The following is a 25679-nucleotide window of genomic DNA, read 5'->3' as shown; positions in this document are numbered from 1 at the left end:
AGGGAGTAGTCCATGCCACATGCATCCTGTTGCGCATGAACATCAATAGTTATTTTCATTACCCATGACATGTATAAGTGATGCTTGTTGTGTTTGTGATGTCAGTTTTTTAAATAAATGTTCCTTCTCTCACAGCGGTTACGTCTATAGCCTGTACATCGCTATGCAAACAGCAAGTTGATCTCGAATGGAAAAAAAGAAATCTGCTAGTAAACTGAGTATATTGTACCTCTTATCTCCATGAACTGCAATAGCAGACTGCTTTTTAAGGGGAGAATAAAGTGAGACCAAGGTACAGTGGCAAGCAGTTCTACTGTACAACACTTTACACTGTTGGAAAGACAATAGAGAAGGTGAGGAGACTGGACGCCGAACCTTGGCCCTAACTCTCCCTCCAAGCCTCCAGGTTCATTGAGGGGACACTGTTGCAGGGGAGAAAGTCCTGTGGGTATCGAGCCAATCTGAAGGCATCCGGGGGCGCGACCTCTATCCCACTGTTGTCACAGATGACACGCGGCAGAGAGTGCTTCATCAGCTCCTCCCTCTGCTTCTGTGTGAACACGCCTGGGCTCTCCCACCAAAACCTGCAGCACACCGGGTCAGAGGCGCAGGACACACACGCACACACATACACACACACACACACACACAGAGAGAGAGAAAGAGAGAGATGGCCATCCTGAAATCCTTTTGTCTGGCCACAGAGCCCATTATTTTACATACGACAGCATACAGAATGACAATAAGTATAACCGTCTCATAATTTCGAGAAGCGTAATGAGTTCCTTAAGTGCCTGGAGGGAGTGGGTGCATTTGGTTCTGTATATATATAGAGCCACTGAGCCCTGAAGTGCACCATCTTATAAATCCCACAGTACCTGTCTCCCTGGCGAAGTGCTTTCATCTGTTTCCCAATCAGACAGGCAAACAGTGGGCCAGTGCGGGCACCGGGCAGTGGCTCCTCCAGCAGGCCGCCCAGCCACACATCAATGTTGTCAGGGTTCCCATACAGCTCCATAATCTTTTCAACCAGGCGCCCGTCATTTATAACCCTACCAAGGTCCGCCGGAGTCGACGCTCGGTCAAAGCCGCAGAAGCTCCTCCACTCGTTGTACCCTGAAACATAATAAAACATTCCTATAAAACAGTGGAATGCTAAAAATAAATCTTTCAACTTTCAAATCTATCCCCCAGAGCTCGGCACTGTCCCCGCACTTCTCCTCACATCTATTCACCGCCAAGAGTGAAAAAATAGGCCGCCATTATATGAACTGTCTGGTCTCGGCGCTCACTTCACAAATCCAACCCTCTCTGCGCTAATGCTACCACCACTAAAAGACACAAGGTGTAATCATTTTTTAATTGAAGAGCTTCTGTTAGCACCTGGATGATGGTCTTCTGTTGAAGTCCCCTATATTATTAAGAGGCCATTGGCATGTAAGATGAAAAGCTTTGCTCCTTTGTCCCTGGGAAGGCGTTCACACATTTTTTTATTATTATTATTCCGGTATGGTGAAATAGAGCGGTTAATTGCAGAGGTGCACCAGGTGCTCATCATTCTGGTGGGCTTTTGCATAATAATGGGCCGCAATGATTCCGTGAATTCCATGAAGCTTTTCTCTTTCTAATGAAAATCTGAATGAGTCCCTAAATCCCAGTCGGCACCTCTGCTTGTGTGCAGGAGGGTAATTATTATTGTGAATGACAAGTGCCTTAACTTGATCAGACAGTCAGGGTTCTGAAGTCAGATTATGGCGATGCCTGTCAAAGGCCATTGAACAAGACAATGTCATCTCCGTCAGACTGTGCATGGCCATGTTTAAATGGACTGACAGTATTATCTTCTCTAGACTCTAGAATCTTTGTAAACTATTTAACTATTTTAAGATAAAACGCTCCATTAGCCAATCTGATCACTGCATGAATAGACAATAGGAGCTCACTGGAAACAACTATAACAATCACAAAAAACATAAATACAACAATATAAAAAATACAGCAATACAATAACATCATAATTTTTCTTGCAGCTATTCTCCTATTTGTGTAAAGATAGAAATATGCCTCTGAGATAGCAGTGAATGCATTAAGATAAGTCTTGTATATTTGATGCACTGATTTAAATCAGGGTGTACCTTGGCAAATATTGTTTGAGCATGTTGGCATGTTGAAGTCATAGACTAGCCAGTTAACTGTGTCTGTGTAATTAAGACGTCAAGATGTGTATGTCTGCCTACTCTTCAATTATTGTTATTAAATGGTTGAGTGAGTGTGTCAAAGTGCTGAAAATATGACCTCCATCGTGGGCCAGCACCAAATGTAAATAAAACTGAACGCATGCAATAGTCATAAAGTATCCTCAAGGCATATCATTAAGCAAATATTGCAAAGTGTTCTCAGCCAAGAATAGCAGAGAGGAAAGGAGAAAACTGAATACTCTAGAACCGTGTCAAGTGTTTTGCCGTAATATTCCACTAACAGGCAATCTGCGGAGGTCTGTGACAGGATAAACACAGTCAAAGTCAGAAGCGGTCATTAATACTGGACCTGGTAGAGCGTGATCTCGTCCCCGTTGGAGGTTCAGGGCAGCCAGGTCCAGAGTCTCGGGAACAGTCAGAACCACCAGCCTCTCTGTCAGCTCCTGGCTCATTAAGTGGTCCCGGGTCACCTTGGCCGCGGGCTGGGCCAAAAGGCCACGGATCACAGGGTCCAGCCCTCCTGCAGAAGTCACAGAGGAGTGAACTCCGCGCTCCCCTTCATGTTCAGCTGCCCCCACCGTTTTCATGTCCAGCCAATCAAAGAGATAGCCTGCGGTCTTCTGCAGCCCCCCCCGCCTTCCAACCACCATCACTCTTTACTATATTCTAACAATGATGTACATAACATACTATGTGAAACTCAACCATGTAACAATAAATTATATATATTTTAAAGACATGTTGCATGAGGTTTCCATTAACCAGAATAAAGCCAAACAGGTGCACTGAATATCTACCATGTCTCAAGTTTACCCACTATACATTCTTGAGAAAAAGACCAACAAGCCCTATTTCTATTAGCAGCGTTATTCCCTGACTTCAAAGACAAAACATTTCAAACATCTGATCATGTGATAATGAATGTAGAAGTGGAGCTTTGAACATGTGAGTATTGATCAGGCTTTCCTGTAATGGGTCCATGAGGACTGAAAACTCTCAGCAGTAGGGGCCTTATTGTGATTTTGAATGGACATCCTCGGTGCACATCAGACTGTCTACCTCTGCTCTCCTGTACACAGCTCACAGGGAGAGTCCAGGGCTGAGAATGGGGACTGCTTCTGTTGCAGGCTGCCTTTCTGTGGCAATCACATCGCCTTTGAACACAGCTAACCTTTACAATCAAGGAGTCTATTTATGACAACAAGTACATCATCATACACAGGCTTGTGTGTGTGTTTGTCTGTGTGTGTATGTCTGTGAAAGAGAAAGAGAGCAGAACAGAATGGACAGAACATAAAAGAGAAAGAGAAAGTTAAAGAGAGAAAGAACAGAAGAAGAGAAGAGAAGCAAATGTTCACAACCCTCCAAATCACACAGGCCCATTACTCTCATGTACTCTACCAACTAAGAATAGTGGTGACAGTATTGCAGGGATTTTATTTTAAGGCAAAAAAAGAAGTAGTCTCCGCTGCATTGATTATGCCTAGTGGGTCGGACGGTGGGCACTGACCCTGCCTAACGATCCTCCAGGGGCTGAAGAAGGTTCGGTGCAGTGGGAGAGAAGGGTACAGTGGGTGATCCTGGAAGCTCTCGTTGAGTCTCCTCAACGTTGTCGGAATGGTGGCGTGACCAAAGCGGAACGCAGCCGTGGCAAACACGTTGGAGACCGAAGGATTCACCGAGTCATTGTAACCTCTGTACGGGCCAATATATCGATCAAAAGCCTTCTGTCCAATAATTTTTGGCACGTAGTCCCTCATGGTAATGATCTGAAATGAAAATAACAAAACAAGTTAATGGGTTGCATTATCATCAGAAATAACAAACAATGTTTTGAAAATGAAATATGACAAGCTAGTCTTGCTTACTGATAACAAAGGATTTAATCCAGGAATAGGCTTGCTGACAGAGTTATACGATAAGGACAGGCTATCTGAGATATTATACATACATTTGAGTCCAAATATGCCTCTAAGGTGGCAATTTGGGACATCCTGAGCTGGAAGATAAGATAAGTTTGCACGTTCCATTTCCTCTGCGATACCGCTCAGAAATTCTTCTGGCCCTTATCACTATTTATAAAAGCCTGGGCTCACCTCCAGATTCACAACACCCACCACACGCACTCACATTCAGTCACTGACACACACTCACTCACTCACAAACACACACACACACTAGAGCCACCTCCACAAAAAAAAAAAACCTTCAACACCCTCACTTTTTACTGTCCGTATGTGTAAATCAAAATGCCACCCTTCAGTTTCCAAAATGGAACCTTCATAAAAGTGGGTTCCCACCCTCTTTCATCGATTCTGTTATATATTTTATATAACGTACAGTATGTGCTATGTATTATAAATATAAGAATTCTCTATCTCCCCTGGTCCACAGGGACATTGTTAAAACAGTTCTCTCTTGCTCCTGTGTGCAGTCGGTCTTGCTCTCTCGCACAACGCTTCAGAGTGACTCTCTCTGCCACTTTAATTTAAAGGGCCTGGGTTGCACTCAACCTTATAGATCCTTCTGTGACCGATAAACTGCCTCTTTGATCCAACGGGGACTGCTCAGAGAGGATAGGCTTTAGTTGCCGGCTCAGGCCTTCTAATCCTTAAATTTTTCTCTCGGCCCAGTGTGGTGAATCGCCTGTCCGTTATAACTGTGAGGCTCGAACGAATCCGCTCACACCAGAAACTGGACAACTGAACCACGGAGTCAACGAGGCTCCCAATCACATCCCCTTCAAGGCTCCGGGCCATAATGATGACCAGATTCCCTAAGATTAAGCCTCGCGTTCGACTGCAATTACAAATGAGTTAGTGCAGTGCTATGGCAAAGCATGGTGTTCATACCTCTTGCAGCACCAGATAGTTAAACTTGGCCAAGGGCTGGTTGTGTTCTGTAGGTAGCCTTTGTATGTGGCCTTCTACATATTTCCACAATGAATTTGGTTTCTCATACTGTACAACCCTTTCCTGGAAGCCAGCCAGAATTTAGCCCTGCCCACAAGATTTCAGGTTGGGAAATTTGGTTTGGACTTATTCCATTAAGACACCTCTATAACCGTATGAAAGCTGGGCGCACAAATCAAATTGTCTGGCAGGCTTTATACGATGATGGACATATGCGCAATGGTACCTAGTCATACATGTCACCTGAGTTTGTTCACAACAAAAATACTGTCGCTAGGGAAGCTAGACGTTTAGATTCCGCTATCGCTCCAGCAACGGGTCTCCTCAGTTCCCAAACATTTGCAGAATGTTGTTAAATGAAGAAGTGAAGCAACAGTGTTAAACAAACCCCTGTCCCAGCAATTTAAAGAATCTATGCTTATGAGTAGGCATTTTGGGCCTGTCTTTTTTTATATATATATTTGCTGCTTTCTAAATGATCTTGTGTTTCAAGCAAATCATTTTATGCTATTTTGTTGAAAAAGTGCAAAAAACAAATTCATTAAACATCATAATTAGATATTATTCAGGTCTGTACAAGCATAAATACTTTATAGAGTCTACTTTGCATGAATTAGGAAAGTTAAATGAAATTCAAGTCATTGTGAAGTTAAAGCATTAAATCATTTAAATGTAAGGTAGAACTGGGAGAGCTGTTTTTGTGTGCCTAATCTTTAACCCTGACATAATGAGGTGATAATACATTCACATGGGTTTTTTCCAAAAACTCATAATCTGTTTATCAAGTAAAAAATAGGTTTTCTTTATACCGTGAGGCTGTGAATTTGTTCTATCTGTTCACCAGCTTTAAAGCAGACAGACAGACAGACACCCTCACATGTGGCGACATGTGTGCGTATTAAACCCTTGCCTGGTGCAGCGCTCCGATGATTTTGCGGCTCTCCTGATACGTGGTCTCTGCGCTCCACTGGGGATTGAGAGCTTTCAGAGTGGCTGCCACTCGGTTGTGCTCCCTGACCCATAGCGTGTGAAGGGCAGTGAGGGGCAGCACCTCGTTCACCCTGCTGTCCCCTGCCAGGAAACACTCCACCCGCTCCCTCCCTGCCCCATCAGAGGCGCCACAAACGCCACCCCCACCACCGCCGGCACAGTGCTCCTGAAAGCATGCTGACGGGGTGTCAGGGGCGACAGACGGCAGAAAGGGCCGCCCGCTGGTGTCGGCGAACCAGTGATTGACTGCCAGCATGCCGGCAGAGCTGGCACGGTCGCGCAGCAGGCCCTGCAAAGCTGGGCTGTGTCCATACACGGTGGAGGCGTCCAGGAAGGACGTGATGACGTTGGTCTGCTGGCGCTGGAGCATCTGCTGCAGGTCGCGGAGAGGGCCGCTCGTCTCCGCTGCGCTCGGGCACGCCGGCGAGGAGCGGAAAAAGGGGAGACAGCTCTTCTTCGTGAACAGCTGGTCGTTGGGGGGGATCTGCGGAAAACAACATGATCATCCATATAGTGGCTGAAATACGGCACAGGAATCATAGATCACAAGTCATGGTGGAACATCTGCTACTTACCAGAGTGCACTGCTGAGCACTGTTTTTAAATGGTGACAATAAAAAACAATTTAAAAACACACATATTGAACTTGATGGGTATGATTGAAAAACAAAAGCCAGACTCTAGTCAGATTTGTATCAGCAGCAGCGCTGGCACTGGCGAAGGTTGCGCTGAGGAATCTGTCTGACCCTCAAGGCAGGAGGTTGGTAGTTTAAAACACTTAACCCGTCAGCCCCGCCGCTTGGAGAGCGTCTCACCTCCTTTATCCAAACATTTTAAAGTGCTCCTCCTCTCTCATCCTCATCACTCTTCTTCTCAACACCCGCCCACCCACCGTGCGCACAGAGGCACTTTAAAACTGTGGCATAGTGTGGCCTTAGCTGTGGGGCTCAAGGTTGTTTTATGCAAAAACACCTGGGGCAATGCCCCTAATGTGTGTGTGTGTGTGTGTGTGTGTGTGTGTGTCGGGGAGGCGGGGGAGTTTCACTCACAGATTGCCATGTAGTGCGCTCACGTCTTCGTGCTTGCCTTTCATTATTTCATCTTCTTTTGTGTGTGATGGAGGTAGTGCCTCCCCTCCTCTCCCAAACACTTTTCTTTTTACTTCTTAAAATAGAAGCCTGGTTCTCAGATATGCGCCATGCTGCAGGGGTGGCATACACAAGATGAGATGGGGGTTTGATGCTCATTGTACATTAGCGACTCACTCGCACATCTCATGTTTAAGCCCCGGACGAGTTTTTTAGACGCTGGGCAAATGTGCTGTGAATTGTGAATGGGCCTAGTGGTTCAAAGCAGACCTCTCTGATCAGGAAATAAAAACAGTCTTGCGCCACAATCTGCTTAATACATTTTTAGAAGAGATCATCTGCATTTGCAGACATGTTCAGATGGCCCTGTTCCTTCATATCATTTTCAGTGCTAATTCCAATTGCCTGTCCCACTCCTCAATTCTTCCGGGCTTGTGTCCAATGCAGTGGGCTGTTTTTCCTCATTTAGCAGGGCATTTGTATTGCATCATTATGCAGTTTATTGCAATTGTTTTCCCCAGCAACTCAAGCTTTCCACAGAGGATATCCCTAAGGAGCTGACAGCCTCTTGTGCTCTTACAAACAGTTGATGAGGCTCAAATCCAATTCAAACAAAACATTAGAGTCTACCAGCTCCCTGACAGCTGCTTGGCAGTAATTTAAACTTTTTCGGTATGATTTTGTGTGTGTGTTTGAGAAGGGTATGTGTGTGGAGTGCAAGTGTAGTATGTCAAGAATGTGTGTGTGTTTGTGTGGGGGTTTTGGGGAGGGGCATGTGTGTGCATGAGTGTGTGTGTGTGGGGTTGTGTGGGTGTTTGTGTGTGTGTATTCACATGTAATGTCAGTAACCATCTGTTGTATGTGTATATTACCATACTTATTGCTGCCATTTCAGCTGTCTGATGTCCATCATAAAATATTGCCACTTTGAAAGTGTATCACCAACACTGATCTACAGTATCCCACTACAAATGGTTACACTGGGTAGATATTGTCTCACATACCATATAAAGGAAATGAAAATCTACAGAGAAACTGTAGATCCATTGTGTGCCTTTCAAGGATCCACAATCCTTTTCTGGATTTTCAGCAAAACAAATAACTGACAATACTGACAATATATAACACAGAATACATGAAGCAGCCCCAATAATGACATATTTGAGAAGCCGTATTGACACTTTTACTGCAGTGAAGTAACTCATCCACCAGTTGTGATATCCAATTTGAGCCCACATAAGAAGGACTTGATGCCCAAAGCAATCCTCTGAGCTATTTACAGAGAAATTAAGCTAAAGTGCTTTTGCAAAACTCTCCAAAGACAAACTCAAATGTCAGTGCGCTAATGCAAAAGCTGACCCATTGGAGTCTTGCAGACAGGAGCAGCTGGCTCTCCAGTGTCAGAGAGGCAGTCTGGAGAGTTATCAACTCCAGGCATAGAACTGTTCTGCATAAAAATCTGACAGAAAGAAAAACACAGACCACGGCCTCTTTATCATCTACCATCCAGGACCCTCCAGCAAGCACAAACTCCAGAGCTCAAGCTGCCATAGGATCTGCCCCTCAAGAGCTGGCTTGTTCCACATCGATGAACGAGGCACACATTCACAGTGAAGGACCTGCTAGTGTCCCGTCTGTGTTTGTTTGTTTGTTTGTGTGTTTGTTTGTGGATGGGTGTGAGTAGCGTGAGTAGTAGTGTGTGTGTGTGTGTGTGTGTGTGTGTGTGTGTTTGTATAAATGTGTATGTGTGTGTGCGTGCATGCATGCTTCTGTATTTCGCCGTGGTGACCCCGGCTGGATGATCACATATCCTGTTTGTGGCTGAGTCACTTTCCTCTGGCTGGGACGAGCCGAGATTAATCGCAAACAAGCTCAGCCCGCCCGAAACAGCCCCCAGACTGATTAATGCACTCAGTGGCTCATGGACCCGTCGAGCCAAGGCAGCTAAAAAGTGTACTGTTCTGCCCCGATAAAGAAGCAATCAAAAAGATTCTTAATCAGAGGTCAGCGCCCCTAGGCTACACGGCCTCTCACTCCCCAGCAGACTGATAAACACAGTTCACTGCTCGCACACTGCGCGCTGGCTGCACCAGCAGACTTCTCATGGAGGAAAAATTATGCTTAAGCATCCTCGACACACCAAAAAAAAAAAAAAAAAGAAAAAACGAGGCCTCCTTTGCTGTCAAAAGAATGTCTGTTTTCCCCCATCCGTTTGATAAGCTCGACAACAAGAATTATATCACGGCGCAGCTAAGGGGAATTGGATTGAGGGAGACACTGTACACTATGAATTTAAATGGGGGTGTTATGGTATATTACTCAATACTGCTTCACGGCCGGCTGACTCTGGCTACAAGCGCAGGCTTGGGACGCTTGAGATGTTTAGCATCCAAAAGCTTGTGCATGTCTGATGTCCCACGGAAAAGAACAGGCTGCATACCACTGAGAACACAGACAACCTCTGAGAAGACACACGTCTGTGCGTCACATTAAAATGAATTGAATTAACCTGCATCAGTACCCTTGATTAACCTCTGATAATGTGCATGCAACCAATTCTGATATCTGTTACTGGCAGAACACTTGATCCTTAGTGTGCATGTCCCTAGGTTATGATGATGGCTCTATCTCAACCCTCAGTGAGACATTTAAAAAAAAAAAAAAAAAATTTGTCTTATGTACAGCTAAATGTTTTTTGTTTTGTTTGTTTTGTTGTTGAGCACACATACACATGCACACCAAAATCTTGTTGGTGAAACTTTTTCAAAGAAAAAAGTAATGGTGTCCTTGTCTTATTGCCTTACTTAAGCATTTATCTTCAGCTGTCATATTGTACTGCACTTGAACTGTTTTCTTCTGCTAGTGGCTTTCAGTGGTATAAGGGTAATCCCTGCAGCTGAATCAGAGGTGCCAGTCATATGCTCAGTCATTGATCTCTCTCCTGCTAAATTTGATAATTTCAAGTAATATAACCTGGTGTGGCCTTTCATGATGGCTTTTCACACTCACTATAACTTATAGAGCTGCCTGGCAAAATACAGGAACATTCCAATTAGCTAGTTTGATCTGAAATCTAATAACTTAGATCATGAGTTAGCCTAAAGGCAGATATATAATTCAATTAAACTCAGCTGGTGGTATTTTCATAAAATATGGTCATACTGTGCTTTGTTCTTCACTTCAACCCTTTTTTTCCTGACCACGATGAACTAGCATACTGGTAGCTAACTGCAGAATAGAAACAGCGGACGAATAGTACCTCAATGGGGAAGCATGGGTTAGCATTTCCGCACGTGCTCAAGCAGTCCAGTCCTGAGGGGAAGGCTGCGCGGCTGCTGCTCTGCGGAGTGAAAGAGATGTCGTGGTCTATGTACTGGCCCCAGTCCACCAGCATCTGAGAGTAGTCTTCATCCTCCAGGACAGGCACGCCGGGAGAGCCCTGCATAATTCTGTTGCTCACTTCACGCACCTATAAATGTATGAATATGGAACAGTGCACAGCGTGCCCTAAAAGCATCAGCAATGATTTAAAAAGTAAATGTATGAAAATAAGGGTGGGATGTGAGGAGCAACTGAATGCTGCTTTTGGCCTCCATTCGGTGATCGTTAACATGCAGCTTCTCTCAGCAATCTTTCAACTTTTCTCTTTTAGCTCTGCCACTTATTAAAATGAGGATGCTTGCATTAACCACATACTGTGATAGAAGAGCTACATTATGGCCATGCTGTGTGTTTACAGAATGATGTACTCAACTGTGTTTATGTAAACAACAGGAAGCAAATAAAATCAGTATTTTTTTTAGTTACATCAACATGATTCATTATCTTGTCCCCATTCCTGACCTTATGTAAAGGAGCTTTTTTGCATATCTCTGGGCTACATTAGACTAAAACCGTAAAAGATTTAGTTGACTTGTGTATTTGAGGAGAATAATGTATTATTGAGGCACTAGGCCTCAAATATTACATTTTTAATACAGACTTCCTTGAAAGAGTTATTTGCAACATGAATGTTAAAATGGTGCAATGCAATTTTAAGGTGGTGGGTATTACCATACTGTATGTGACAAGTCTGTTTATCACAGCAGAGGACTATTTATAAATGTTCATGTTTGCATAGTAATGTGTCCTTCCCAGCAAGCACTCTACAATGAGGCCTACATGGCCTGTCATTAGAAATTACACTGTGATTAGACACTTTTTGATGTACTTTTTTCCCTATAATCTAGGTATATGTAAGCGCAAACCCAGTACAGGCCATAAAATGAGACCAAAAATAGGCAGATTTTCAACCTGCGTTGTCACTTCCTTCAGCTTACCGGAGGGAGTTGGAAGCCACCGTAGTTGCGGCCGGCGTTCCAGCCTTTGGGCTGGCTCTTCCCGTCTTCGTACTCCGCCGGGAGCCATCTGGCCAATACCGTGTTGGCGGCTCCCCAGAGAGGGTTATTTCTGAATAAAACAGAAAGGCTGAATAGCGGCATTGAAAAGCCCGTCCCAGGCACATCACAGTTTCGAGGGGATTTTAAGCAACACCAACCCGAGCCTGCGATTCCGACGCAGTCTGTCATCCGCTGAAAACATGACACTGTCAAGTGTCACAGGCGATATCTGAGGCTGTGCACAGCAACCATGAGTGACAAATGGGTGGCTTTTAAGAGGGCCTTATTGCATACAAGCTGTTTGGATAAATTGTGAGGCTCCGCTTAGCACAGAGCTCAGTGGCTGATTGTGCCTTTGTTGAATTACATTGTTCTGTGTTAATCAACTCAGCTGTCAGTTCATTCCAGAGCAAGCCTGACTTGAATGAGACAGAAATGCAATATACTTTTCCCTCTACATCTGTCAGTCACAGCTGCCAGATAAAACCGCGGCCGGCACCATTCCACGGAGGGAGCAGCTCCGTGCCTGCCTCTGTGCTGCCATGGGTAACGCAGTGCCCGGCTTCAATATTTATATCGGAGAGAGACCTCTCTCTCCTCATGCGCTTGATAACAGCAATGCAGCAAGATATCTTTCCTGCGCTGCTTAGCACAACTCTCCCTGCTGGAAGCTCTCCTCGCGCCAGGACTGCTGTGCCCTCCATCTGCCCAGCAATCCTTGACCGGTTCGCTCTGTCACAGGCCATCTCATCAGCCCCCATGCTGCTGCCTACGTAAAATGCCACCATCCGGTCAGCCTCAGAGCTGACTGCTACTTCTGTGCCCGGGCCCCCACTGCCTTTGGATATGATCCAGTCAGTGCAAATAAATACAAAAACACCGATCACAACTTGTGTTGGTTTTCACTTATATTAAGTAAGTGAAATGTTGGTAGCACTTGTAATCAAGTTTCTGAAATGGGCAGTAGTAGGGTAGAGGGTATGGAACTGTGCTAGCATGCAGCAGCCAGACAAGTTGTCCTGTTGGCCCTTGTTATAATTGATAGTCGCTGTGGATGAAAGCCTTAGCCAAATGAATAAGTGTGATAAATGCTCTTTGGATGTGAGGTAGGGTGAAGTGCATTACCTGTTGTTACAGACTCCATCGATGGAGCGGTATTTGCTTGACTGGTCTCCATAGGGACAGCAGGCTGGCTGCACGGGGGCGGGGCACCCGGACCAGTTCGCAATCAGCTCCACTTCCTCTACGGAGAGGTACTCTTAAACGGGAGTTAATTAGGTTTACAAATGCAAATCAAACATCCCACAGTCAACAGTCCTCCGAGGTTTGTGTAATACCCATTTCCAAGCCTAATGCACCCCCAGCTTGTGCACACAGATCAGGCATGACATTTAGTAGACTTGGGGGTAAAAAAATATGCTACATGATCCAAACGAAATGCTATCACTTGCTTGTTGTGAAAATGACCTGCTTCTGGGATCAAGCTTTTAATGATGACGCCTTGTGTAAACACTACAGAAATAGACAGGTTGGCTCGGCGTGACTGGATTACAGCAGTGCTGACTTGGCAAGCGAGTTTGAATTGAAACAGGACCCCACCTGTCAAAGCTATGGCTCTTTTATGTCTCCGGCTTGCCTTGGCCTTTATGAGGTGTAAAGTCATTTCAAAGACTTCCGCTGCTTTTGATATCTCCAGGGTCTCTGATGCCGGTTGCCTTAGAAGCGTGAACATCTGCATGGGGGATTGCGCCATGCTTCGCCTGCGAAAACCACCAAAACCCCACGAATAAGTCAGCAGATTCCACCGCATTAAGATGAAAAAAGTGTGTGAGGTGCAGAAGGCACACTACAAATGTTACCTCGCATTAGTGTGTTGGTACGCCTGGTCGACCATCTGCATACTCTCTTGAAATGAAGAGAAGAGCAAATCCCGAGACTGGTCTGGTCTTCCTGAAACAGCTGTACATGTGGAAGCAAGGAAATAAAACAAGATAAGAGACAATATGAATATTGCCATATAATTTAGTCATCATCTCTTTATACGCTTGGTGGTCTATTTTTAAGAAATTGAAGTTTAAATGTTAAGAACATTTCCTGTCATCATAGTCTTTGTAGTGTTGCTGCCGTTTCAACAGTGGAAAACATAATTATAAAGGTGATTGTGAGTCACAACAATGAATCTATTCATACACTGCCTTCAGCTTCTGATTGCACTGTACTGTATTTATAAGAGGCTAGAACTGATTGACCTTCTTAACCAGGAAAACAAGCAGTAATGTGCCTGGAAACACTGTATAAACCTATCCAAGGGGATCCAAGTGACATTGGTATGTCCTTGACAGCCACCTCATTCTGAGTCAAGAATGCTCCTCAGTGACTCTGGGGCAGTAGGCTGCGTGCATGCATATGGCCTCTATTAGATTACCGCATGTCCACCGCCTAGCCTTGAGGTGATAACTCTCTTCTGTCCAAGCATGCCGCACATCCCGGTGTGTTGCCAAATGGCTGGGAGCATCTCCAAGCAGACGTTCTGGGATCAGCAACTTTGCAAAGTAGCCATATTGGAGGGCCCCCGTGTGTGTCACAATAATGTACACGCAGAGAAGCTGCTACATTCAGGCTGCTGCCCTGAACTTTGATTAAACTGAGCTAGAAGGGAAAAACAAGCATTGTTGGAGTGTCTATGGCATCATGCCAACAGAAGTATCCTTGAGCATAATATTGTGAATTTGTTGGACTATTCAATGTATCAACAGGAAACAAAGGGATATCTTGATGACCTGCTGACCCCTACATCTTAGAGCATAGGCTACTTGAGAGCAGTGTGATTCATATGGTTGGCACCTGTGCCATCTATATTGCAAAATAACCCACCCAATGTGACCCAATGTAACTGTGATTTGTGCTTTGCTGATTTTGGGGGGAACTATCAACTTGTCATGGGCTTCAGCATGTGATGATAATGTTGATACCACAGATGATTGAAGACCCAGTAAGACCAATGGTAGGAAAAATCAGGAACAGAGTTTTATTAACAATTATGCACATCAAAGGAGAGACAGCATGACTTCACCTAAAGATCCACCAGCTGCTCTAACTAGACAAGGAAATAGTTAGGGTTTGAGTATCCTTCCAGGCTGATGGGAGATGGTGTTGGTCATCCCATCTCACGTGGACTACACTGAATCAGACTCTGATTAGTGGCAACCTGGCAATCCAGAGCAGATAGCTATACTGACACAGCCATGCAGAACAGTGAAACACTGCAAAACCATAATATTCCCTCTCTAAACACATAATCACACACAGATATAGACAGGGACAGTAGGCCTACTGGAACAGAATTAAATAACAACAGTCATATCATATGTGGAAGAACACATAACAGAAACGTCAAGACATAAACCACTTATGAATATAAAAATCATAAGTTTCAATTCCAGTACTCTCACATGTACTGTTACAAAAACATTGGCTCATTCTACAGTGATTTTCTTATTGATTGGATTGAAGGAAATACATTTTTTGAGTACAGTGTTTATACTCAATTCTGATTATAACTGTCCTCCAGTTTACTTGACCCGCCTCTTCCCATGTGCTGCTGCTCTCACAATTGGTTGTTCAAAGCTGGACATGTATTCCTTACATGAACACAGCAGAGATTTTAAACTCAGAACCATCTAATCTAACCATCTAATCAACCCACTGCATATGGAACATACTGTAAGGCTACCTGTGACAGAGGTTTGTCAAGGGGCTTACAACTAAAACGTAAGCCATGGCAAAACAAAAAAACAAAAACAACAACAATATAATGGCATTTAGGAAGCTCAGGAGAAATAATTCTCCAACATGTGCACCACATGGGAAAAGTACAGCAAATTACTGTAATTCATCTAAAATTGCCCCTCTGAAAGAAATGATGGGGTAGCTACGAACACCAGAAAGTTGTCCTAAAGTAGATGTGTCCAAGAAAAATGCACTATTACAGTTATAAACAGGCCAGAGCAGCAAGAGCAGCAGAAAATGGATGAGGGAACTAGCAAGAATATTACTGTCTTCACCACTACACATGAGTTGAGGGAAGCCAGTGTTTTCTATCCATTGACAGAGTGTAGGCTACAGATTGTACATCGTCTTTAGCCAGTATAGAGGTTTTTGTTTTGTTTTGTTTTGTTTATTTTTTGTAGGTCATGTTACTGATTGGAGTACCAACAGGTACAAACTGCGTGGTATTTTATTGATAGAATTTTATTGAACAAATAGCCATTTTGACCTGCGGTTTTACATGCTGCAAACCCGTGTCACTGAACACTAAGTCGAAAATACCACACAGTATGTACTCACAAAAGCTAATGCCAAACAGCGTCCACCTGTATCTGTACAAGCCCATCACACAGACAGTTATCTCTATGAATGCCAAGGATCCGACAAACCCACACACGCATCGTCTTGCTAACAACAGTAAACATTGCCCTGCTATTGCTGTCAGAGAAGGGTTACACACAGACAAATCTGCACAGGCAACGGTGTGAAGATGTATTTACAGCAGACTCCATGTCTGAGACTGATCCACACAACAGCAATTGATGGACAACAGCAGAGCCTAACTGAAATGATGCCTTTCTAGAAACCAAATACAGCTGCTGACAATAGACTTGAGATAGCAACACAGTAATGTCAAATCCACAGCAGGAGCCACATCAACAGCTGGTCTTTCACTGCTGACAATAGAGAACTGCCAACCAGACACCCTTCCATGGCCCAGAAATGCACACAGACTTGGGGGTTGAGGTAAATAACAGACCAAAAACCACTCCAGACTGGTGGTCTGGGAAGCTACTGTGTTCATCATTAACCACAGCACATGGCACCAACCTGACCGAGGAACACAGGGTTAGTATAATAGCAATGTTTCTCATACAGCTATGTCTGTACAATGTTGTGTAGGATAGATTTAGCAGGCTTAGCGCTTAGCGGAGCGGGCAAAACGAGACGAGGATCAAGATGAAAACTTGATTTGGGACAGCAAATGAGGTCCACAAACCCAGTAGCAGAAAACTAGCATAGCTTCTGACATGATTAACACAGACCACAAGGACAGCTACTGAGGCATCTACAAAACTACACTCCCTGGTGGTGAGATACTCTCTACTTTCAAGTAGCCTTGCTGAAGCATTAAAACTGCCAACTGAATATTTAAATGAGAAAACATATGGGTAAAACCTCAGTATGTAGGTGTAACACGACCAGGAATCACTCTGGAAGACAAATGACTTTGATGTTCATTTTGACATTTTTCAAGAGGATGAAAGATGAAATTTGGTGTATGAAATATTACTCACGTTTAAAGATTTCTGCTCGGCTGGTTGATAACAAAGCAAGCAAGGTGCAGCAGAGGCTGACAGGTATGAGTGGTTTGTGCAAACCAGCCATAATTACACAAAGTCCTGTACCAAAAAAAGGGAAGAGTTGTCATTCGGAGACAGATCAAACAACAGACTACACATTAAAATGAGAGCTTTTTACAAATATTGCAACAGTAAATGCCATAACACATGGACAAACAGTTAAAACAGTTAACATACAGTTCACATATACAACAGTATGACAATAATCTATTTTTTTTTTATGCAGAACTTAAAACATAGCTTTAGAAAAGCACATATTCCTAAAATACATTAGAGCGATACCTGTAAAAGGATCTCTCTACCTTTGCTGCGGTTCTAGGAAAGGACGAGCGTTATTTCCTGTTGGCAGTGTATACGTCTGAGTCGTGATTGTTTGCATAGGCTCTCTCAAAGACTCACTGAGGGAAATTCTTCATACAGTGTTGACTCGCCTCAAAAGCCACTTGAGTTCTTCTTGTGCTTCCCCTCCATACTCAAGTACACACATTTATTTATTTATTTATTTATTTATTTAACTAAAGTAAGTAGACCCAGTCAGGAATATGGAGTTCAATCAGGATGCTAGTTCTTATTCAGCAGTACACAGGAGAGGGGCAATACACAAGAGGATGCACAAGGTTCTTTATGGTCCCATGTGTCTACACCATAGACTGTATAAATAAGGCCTAGAGAGGGAATGATTCAGAGCTTAGGTAACCTATTAATTACTATTATGACAAAGCACATCTTACTTCATATCAGTGGTTGAGTTAGAATACATCATGGCCTTGAACAAACATACATTCCCTCTCTCTGATAACACAGAATAACAAGAGCACACTCATGTCATAATTAAGGTTGGAGGTTACTTCAGAGAGGATTATTCCTGTCCCCATTACGTTGCCATTCTATATATCCCCACATAATAGCTTATATCAAGTATTACCGTTATGTATTGCTCTGCACAGTCACATTTACTGCATCAATTTATGACTATTGAAGAGGTATGACAAACCTAACATTGGGAGACCTCATTATTATTGAGTCCTCATTATTGACACGGAATAAAAATTAGACAAGAAAAGTTGAACCATCCCTTACAGTACAAAAAAAAACAACTGCATTACAGTGTGAAGTGTCAAAACTGCAGTTTTCTAAGTATCAGAACTGCAGTTTTGGAGGAAATATTTGCAGTTCTTATGCCGGAAATGCAATATTTTGGACACTGCACTGTACTGCATAGTCCTGCATAGTACTGTACTTTACTGCAGAAATGCAGTATTTTGGACATTAAAATACCACTGTACTGCACTGTAACATTTGTGTGTGTTTTTTTTTTAACGTCAACAGATGGAGTGACATTACCCAACATCGCTTAGAGTACCTTTAAGTAGCCTAGTTCTGATATACTGTAGACATGCTGTGTCCATAAGTTACCATTTATAAGTTATTGTCATGGTCTTTACGATTGACAGAGATGGGGTGGGTCTTTGCCTCTGATTGGCTGTGGTCCAGATATTCCTGTACAATCAGCAACGGATAAAGAAAATAAACGCGGCTAAACAGACAGCGACAAATGAAGAGAATAGACCCACTGAGAGTTTTTTTTTTTTGTTAAGAAAAGTAGGCCTGCTGTTCTGCCCAATACTGTCATTCCTGGTCAATGCTCTGACAACAGCTCAGACATGGAATGTATATGGAGAGTGATAAAAAGGTGACCTTGAAATTGTGTTAAAGGCAAAGCAATGAAAAATGTGGGTGTGTAACGGAGGCAGACTGAGCTAGCGTGCTAGTTGCCCGTGTAAGTCATCACAGCCCTAACCTTAAGAACGCTTCTAACCACTGAGTTGTAAACCTGGATTTTTAGCTCAGTGGTTAGAGTGGTCGTCTCCCATGCCGGTGTGTGTGTCAAGGTGGCGGGTTCGAGGCCCGTGAGCGGCGAACGAACCAACCTTGTGACAGGTGCACAATGCATAACTTTTGTGCTGGTGCACCTAAATAAAAAAAGTTAGACGCACCAGTGCAACCAATGCAAAAAGTTAGTCTGGAGCCCAGGTTTTACTTAATGCACCAGAAATGTTGCTCATTGACTGACTTCGCCCGTTACTTGGGACCTTCATGTCATAAGTAAGGGATAATGTATTGTCCGCCGGTAATTATCAGAAAATAAGTCCCGACAGGGAGAACAGAACCCCGACGCGCACATCCCGCTTATTACACGGCTACTTGCCAAAACGAGAAAAGAAACCTAACACAATGAATCTTTAAAAATTATTTTGCTACCATTTCTGTCTTCCGCTGACAAAATAAATAGTTCGCCACACAGATAGAACTTGACAGTTTCACGTGTTGCGTGGCAACGTCTTACTAGCTTACTTTCCCTTTCAATGAAATTCCATTGCAATAAGCGAACGGAATTCTTGTGGAGGGATATGAAAGACGTTAATCAACCCGTTGCCACTGACAGGGGTGATTATATAGGCCTACTTTGCCGGTGATTTATATAGATTTAACATAGGCCCGAACGTTGGGAAGGCCCATTCATGTGAATGGAACTTTCTGCAGCACTCTGAAGAGCCTTGTAATAATTTCTGATAATTACCGGCGGACAATACATTATCCTGCTTATTACATGGCTACTTGCCAAAACGAGAAAAGAAACCTTTAAAAATGATTTTGCTACCGTTTCGTGTCTTCCACTGACAAAATAAATAGTTCGCCACACAGAGAACTTGACAGTTTCAGGTGTTGCGTGGCAACGTCTTACTAGCTTACTTTCCCTTTCAATGAAATTCCATTGCAATAAGAGAACGGAATTCTTGCGGAGGGATATGAAAGACGTTAATCAACCCGTTGCCATTGACAACTATATACTTTGCCGGTGATTTATATAGATTTAACATAGGCCCGAACGTTGGGAAGGCCTATTCATGTGAATGGAACTTTCTGCAGCACTCAGAAGAGCCGTGTAATAATGCATTTTAAAGTGATATTCCAACATATTATCATTTCAAGTACTGAAACCTACAGCAATTCATGTGTGATTTTCTTTCTACATAATATCCACTAGCATTAATACTCCTAAACCTAATTTCTTCCAGTGATATTTCATTAGGTGTCTTTCAACATTCCAGAGAAGTTGGATTCTGAATTTATTCTCAGTCTGAATTTATTCCTTTAAGGTTCTTTAAATTTAAAGTTTATGGCTAAGGGACCGTTCGGTATGGAATGGACCACCGGAGGAAAATAGGGGAGGGTCATGTATTTTTATTCTTTGTTGAGGGGAGGGTCACCCATTTTTTTTTATTCTAGGAGGGAGGGTCACCCAACTTTTGTATACATGAAAACCGCAATATTTGGGCCGTCGCCCATGGCCTCGCGTCTGGCCAAAGATGACATTAAGCGTTTATTCTTTACGCCTACGTAGCCTAATCAAAAAGCTTAACGTGGCTTAATGTCCTAAAACAACAATCAGTGATCACCAAATTTCTCTCATATTGTTCCTCATAATCACTAGAATCTTTAGGTTACCTGCACGTGACATGTTTCTTCAATCTCCTTCACTGACACATATGGAAGGCTTAACGTCCCAAAACAACGATCAATGATCATCACATTTCTTTCTCACATTGCTCCTCATAGCCATCTATAAAAATCTATCCCGAAGTTGTTTCTTTATTTTGGAGCACGTCCGAATCCCTGGACATAACGCACTGTAGGCTACCTCATAATAGGCTCGAGATATAATTTAAAAGGGGACAGATAGGCCTAGGCTACTGCACTTAAAACTTAAAAAGATGAACCTTACCGAACTTTTAAATTGCGATCAGTGACTGGCATCGGGTGAACGAAGCTTTTCGAAGTTGAACAGGCTTTTAAAAACTATTTGCGCACCTCCATGTCACAGGAGAGACTGGTGGGCTCACCCTTCTATGAATTCAAAAATACTTTTATACCTGCAAGCTGGCCTATGATTCATGGCTGAGTTTGCAGCAAAGTAAGCAAGAAAATGTTTTTTATTCTGAGTCAGGATATGGCGAGTCAATGTCATTTATTTGTCCAATGTTAGCCTACAGACCAGTTTTCATAGAGCACATCTTATCAATAGTTTGAATGTTTGAATAGCACAATGATTCATGCCCAATGAATTCCCCCTGTTAAAGTGCTTTGTTTGGGTTCGTGATGTAGCCTACTGTATGATAAACGGCTTATGGCCAAATAGCCTATGTGACTCTAGTTACATGAGCTAGTTATAGGCTATACAATTCCCCCTCTTACAGAAGCTGGTGTAGCCTAAATGCACAGACAGGTAGGCTACGTGTAGTAGGCTATCGCATGACGAAAGTGAAAAGACAGCGGGAAAAAGTTCAAATAGGCTACGTGATAAACCCGGAAAAAGTTAACAGGTATGTTTCGGTCCCGGTGAAGTGATTATTTGTGAAATTGTGCAAACGACAGCCTTTTCAAGGAAGGAGTGGTAGCATGCAAGCTCCCTAATTGACCCAGTACAGAAGGCATCAATAAATTGTTGGGGAGGGTCATGCGTTTTTTCTCATTCACTTGGAGGGTCATAGAATTTATTGCTGGCGAGGGAGGGTCACGTCTTTTTTTGTAACGCTCCCAAAACTCCTCTGGTGGCCCCAGCTCATCAAAGAACTCATGCTTGCCACTATGCAACATTCTAATAAGCAGCTAATAATTCGCTGGATGGGTCTTTTTTATACCAGTGGCACAGAATAACATTATACATATGAACAACACCTATTTTGTATATACTGTATATGGATGAGTGATTCCTTCAAGTCACAATTTGTAACTTTCATGCATACATTTCATAATGCAGGAACCCAGTAGCAAAGACACGTTTCAGGATTAGTCTTTTACCTGAGTGGCTTGTAAAGACAAACTTTGACTTGTGGTAACTTGTGAATACAAATGTTTGGAGGAAACAGAAAATCAAATTCCATGAGAGGAGGAACAGTGAAAAATAATGACATGAACTAAAGTGTTGAGGAGGTCCTGTCACTCCCCAATGTGAGTCGCTACCGGATGTGAGTCGTGCATCACTTTGCTACTTTGACTACCAGTGTTGTTAGCCACAGAACATAGGTACATTAGCCTACATAATAGTAAGCTAATGTATTATTTAGCGTAGGCCAAAGGCATCACATTTTCACGGCATGATCTATAATGTCAGCCTACTAGTGAGAGACTTATGTAGCAGCTAATGACAATAAAAATGGACTGGACCTACATAATGAAGTTTATTCACTGCTGGCAAGTAAGTAAGCAATCAAGCAAAACAAAGGCTGTCACTTGAATGGCGTTTGCTAACGTTAGCAATCAAACAATCTTAGATAGCTAAAACGTTTTTGAAACAGAAAAGTGTATTATTTTATGGATTTCAGTCAGATCCCTTGGCGTTATGGCGTAAAACCTATCAATCTGAGCATGCACGACTCACATCGGGTAGCGACTCACATCGCGGAGTGACAAGTCCATTGCAAGTTTGAGGTGATTGATGGCGAGAGTGGGTGATGACAGTACCCCTCTCCGACACCCGATGGCCCAGGATGGTCAGGAAAGCGTTGAGGATAGGTCCTGATGAAGTCAGGGTCCAGAATGTGTTGAGCGGGGACCTGTTAGCGCTCTTCAGAGCCGTAGTCTCCTAGTTGACGAGATACTGGATACCCAAACTTCAATTCCTGGAGTCCATGAGTCGTCATACAGTGTATGAGTGTTATGTGCCAATTCGGCCCTGAGAATATGTTCATGCCAGCAGGAGGGATTGTTAGAAGGAAAGCAGTGAAGGCACTTCTGAAGCTCCTGATCAGTCCTCTCAGTTTGTCTGTTGTTTTGAGGATGGAACCCTGAAGAGAGACTAACAGAAACACCAAGCAGACGGGGAATATTTTCCAGTATTGAGAGGCCAATTTAATACCACCATCAGACACAATATATATATATATATATATATATATTATATTATGGGTAAACTGTGGTATCTAACAGTTATGCCTGTTATGAAATCTATTGATACCAAATGGCAGGTGGGGACTTCTGTTACGTGTAGAATGTGCAGGCACTGATGAACTCCCGTAACTCTTTCTTCGTCTTCGGCCACCAGAATCTGTGTCGGATGAAATTGAGGGTGTGATTCAATTTTGAGTGCCCTGCCAATCGAGAACCATGTCTCCACTGGAGAACTTGAGACCTGACTTAAGGAGGGGAACAAAGGTTTCCCTGTGGGCCATCTGGATGCACTGGAGTGCTGGAGTGTGCCTGACAGACTGTATCTTTAAGAGTGAGGTATGCCAGGGTAGAAATGCAAGAATTACGTAGGATGGGTATCTGTGACTGTTCCATTGGAGACCTATCAAATTGGCAAGAGAGGGCATCTGCATTAGTGTTCAGTGAGCCAAATCTGTAAGAGTGTTAAACTTTAGTTCGGTAGAACTAAACCAGTTTACTGCTAGGAGCTTCCTGTTTCCGGTATCATAGTTAAGCTCAGCTAGGTTAAGCCAATTGAGGGGAAAAGCACAGGGATAGACCTTGTTGTCTTCATTGGACCTTTGTGAGAGCACTGCCCCAGTCCCAGTTCATGAAGAACATGCTGAATATGTTCAGATAAGGACTGCAAAAATATCAATATGTCATCAAGATAGACAAAGACAAATCTATTCAACATCTCTCATAGTACATTGGTAACCAAACACTGAAATGCACAAGGGTTTTTGCTGCCTCAAAAGGCATTGCCACATACTCATAGTGCCCATTAGATCTCTCTGTTGGTATTCCAAATTTGTCAACGCAGCAGTGATAATATAATTTCATACTGATCCTGAATACACAAAGCATTTACCTGGTGAGGGGTCCATGCCATCTCTTTCCAAGAAAACTGAGCAAGGAGCTCTAGTTGAGGTAAGGTGTTGAGGAGAGAGTGGCTCCGTTCATTAAGAGTCCCCTCCCTTAATGAGCCATACCGTTTCCTGAAAGCTCAGGACAATCACCCTTCCGATGCCCCAACCGTCTACAATAAAGACAGCACCCCTCTCAAAAACAACGCTATAGCCAGTGTGATAAGTTATTCCAAGTTGTGCCCCCTCTACCAGCCATTTTGTCCTTTCACTCTGGAGCTGGACGAGATCCTTGCCACAGACTGATTAGATATCGTCTAACTTCATGACCTGAAACAGGATGATTGAAGACCAGTTGGAACTCATCCATGAAGGCATCCACATCATTGCAGATGGAGGAACTTTGTTGCTACACAGCTGAAATCCATCGTAATGCCTTATCTGAGAGCAAAGTGATAATGTAGGCTACCGTACTTCTGTCTGAATGGAGGGAAAATGGATGAAGGCCAACAGCAAGAGATGAACTAGAGTGTTGAGGACGTCCAGGGCAAGATGGCAGCCCCTGGGGGCAAGGGTGAGAGATGACAGATCCCTCCCAATGGCCGGCACCCGAATGCCCAGTATGGTCAGGATGGCCCACCAGAAGGCCCAGTGAATGTTTCACGTCTTATCAAACCTGGCAACTATAGGAATCATGTTTATTTGCCTCAAAAGTAAAGCCAAGACATGTCAGTGACTTTTAAATGCAGAGGAAACCAATGTTAACAATAAATATGGAAAGTCACAGATTTGATTGTGTTGGTATGAATTAGGGCTGGGATAAACGATTATTTTTTTAAACGATTAATCTAGTGATTATTTTTTCAATGCATCGATTAATCTAACGATTCATTTTTTCAGTCCGATTCGATTTCGATTCGATTATCTCCCCATTAATTGACTAATAGCAACTTATACATGTTGATTTACATATCTGAATGAAAAAACATGAATCCCTTAACATTGCAATATATGTTTATTGCTCTTAAGATTCCAAAATAAAACACTATAGAAGTGCAAAGTAATGCATTCTTAGTCAGAGGTAGCATTCAATAAAGTTCAGTAGTGTATTAGGTCTAATTGAGTGCCTGTCACTTTAAGACGTTTGTGAGGGAATCCTTGCAATTAACATTAACACAGTTCAAAAAACTGCTGATGTGTGGATGCAATTCATAACGTAGTTACTTCAAATAACAGTTCGTACTTCTCCTTGGGACATACACTTTTGAGTCTTGGAAAACACTTTTCCATTTACATCAGGATTTTGCAAACATTCAGAGTCAATAAAATGATCCCTGTATGACTAACAAAATTGACAAGCAGCTGTAAGTAAACATGCTAAACTTGACATCCAAACAGTATTCTAACGTTAGCTTTGAGATACTGCTTGATTGCATAACTTAACTTAGTTTAGTCTCCTCAATGTACTATGTTGTGATAAGACCTTAGCAGAGTTAACTTAGATTCAGCAGTTTTGAACAAATTTGCGCAGCATGGTCACGATGCTAAGCAGATTTAATAGCAAATATAGCCGCAAGCGGCAATGGCGGGCCCGAGCACCTGCGGGCCGCAACCATTTCTGGCACATTTCCTGCTTGACCAGGTGGTGGCGCTATGCCAGGCAGGCCCATTGGGTGTCTGGATATCATCATAATCATAATATCTATTAACCTGAAAAGTTTCAGACCATTAATTCAAAGCATAGAGCATTTCTGGCACATTTCGGCTTGGCCAGATGGTGAAGGCTATGCTAGGCCTGTGAATTATGCATGAATATCATCACAATAATGATATCCAATATATTATAAAGTTTCAGATCAATCACT

General features: G+C 43.1%; 1 protein-coding gene across 1 annotated transcript; it reads right to left on the bottom strand.

Moving 5' to 3' along the window:
- Positions 1 to 382: 382 nt before the first annotated feature.
- tpo (thyroid peroxidase) lies at positions 383 to 13320 on the bottom strand. Its single transcript, XM_048228359.1, has 9 exons — positions 13167 to 13320; positions 12693 to 12825; positions 11508 to 11637; positions 10448 to 10657; positions 6021 to 6584; positions 3709 to 3967; positions 2548 to 2718; positions 879 to 1116; positions 383 to 584 (listed from the first exon to the last, which is right to left on the bottom strand). The coding sequence occupies exons 1-9, from the start codon at positions 13318 to 13320 to the stop codon at positions 383 to 385; spliced, it is 2061 nt and encodes a 686-aa protein (XP_048084316.1).
- Positions 13321 to 25679: the final 12359 nt, after the last annotated feature.

This window comes from Alosa alosa, chromosome 19 (assembly GCF_017589495.1).
Source record: "Alosa alosa isolate M-15738 ecotype Scorff River chromosome 19, AALO_Geno_1.1, whole genome shotgun sequence".
In the NCBI taxonomy this organism is placed as follows: domain Eukaryota; kingdom Metazoa; phylum Chordata; class Actinopteri; order Clupeiformes; family Clupeidae; genus Alosa; species Alosa alosa.
The sequence above is the reverse complement of the archived record's forward strand: the minus strand, read 5'-3'. Positions and strand labels throughout refer to the sequence as shown.

What these genes read in the sequence shown, in the direction of transcription:
- tpo (XM_048228359.1), bottom strand. Translation starts at nt 13,320, where the DNA reads ATGGCGCAATCCCCCATGCAGATGTTCACGCTTCTAAGGCAACCGGCA. An exon ending in ACCCATGCTTCCCCATTGAG is followed by an intron (nt 6,585 to 10,447) that starts GTACTATTCGTC and finishes TGTTTTCCGCAG; the next exon opens with ATCCCCCCCAACGACCAGCT. An exon ending in CTGGAGGATCGTTAGGCAGG is followed by an intron (nt 2,719 to 3,708) that starts GTCAGTGCCCAC and finishes TGACTTCTGCAG; the next exon opens with GAGGGCTGGACCCTGTGATC.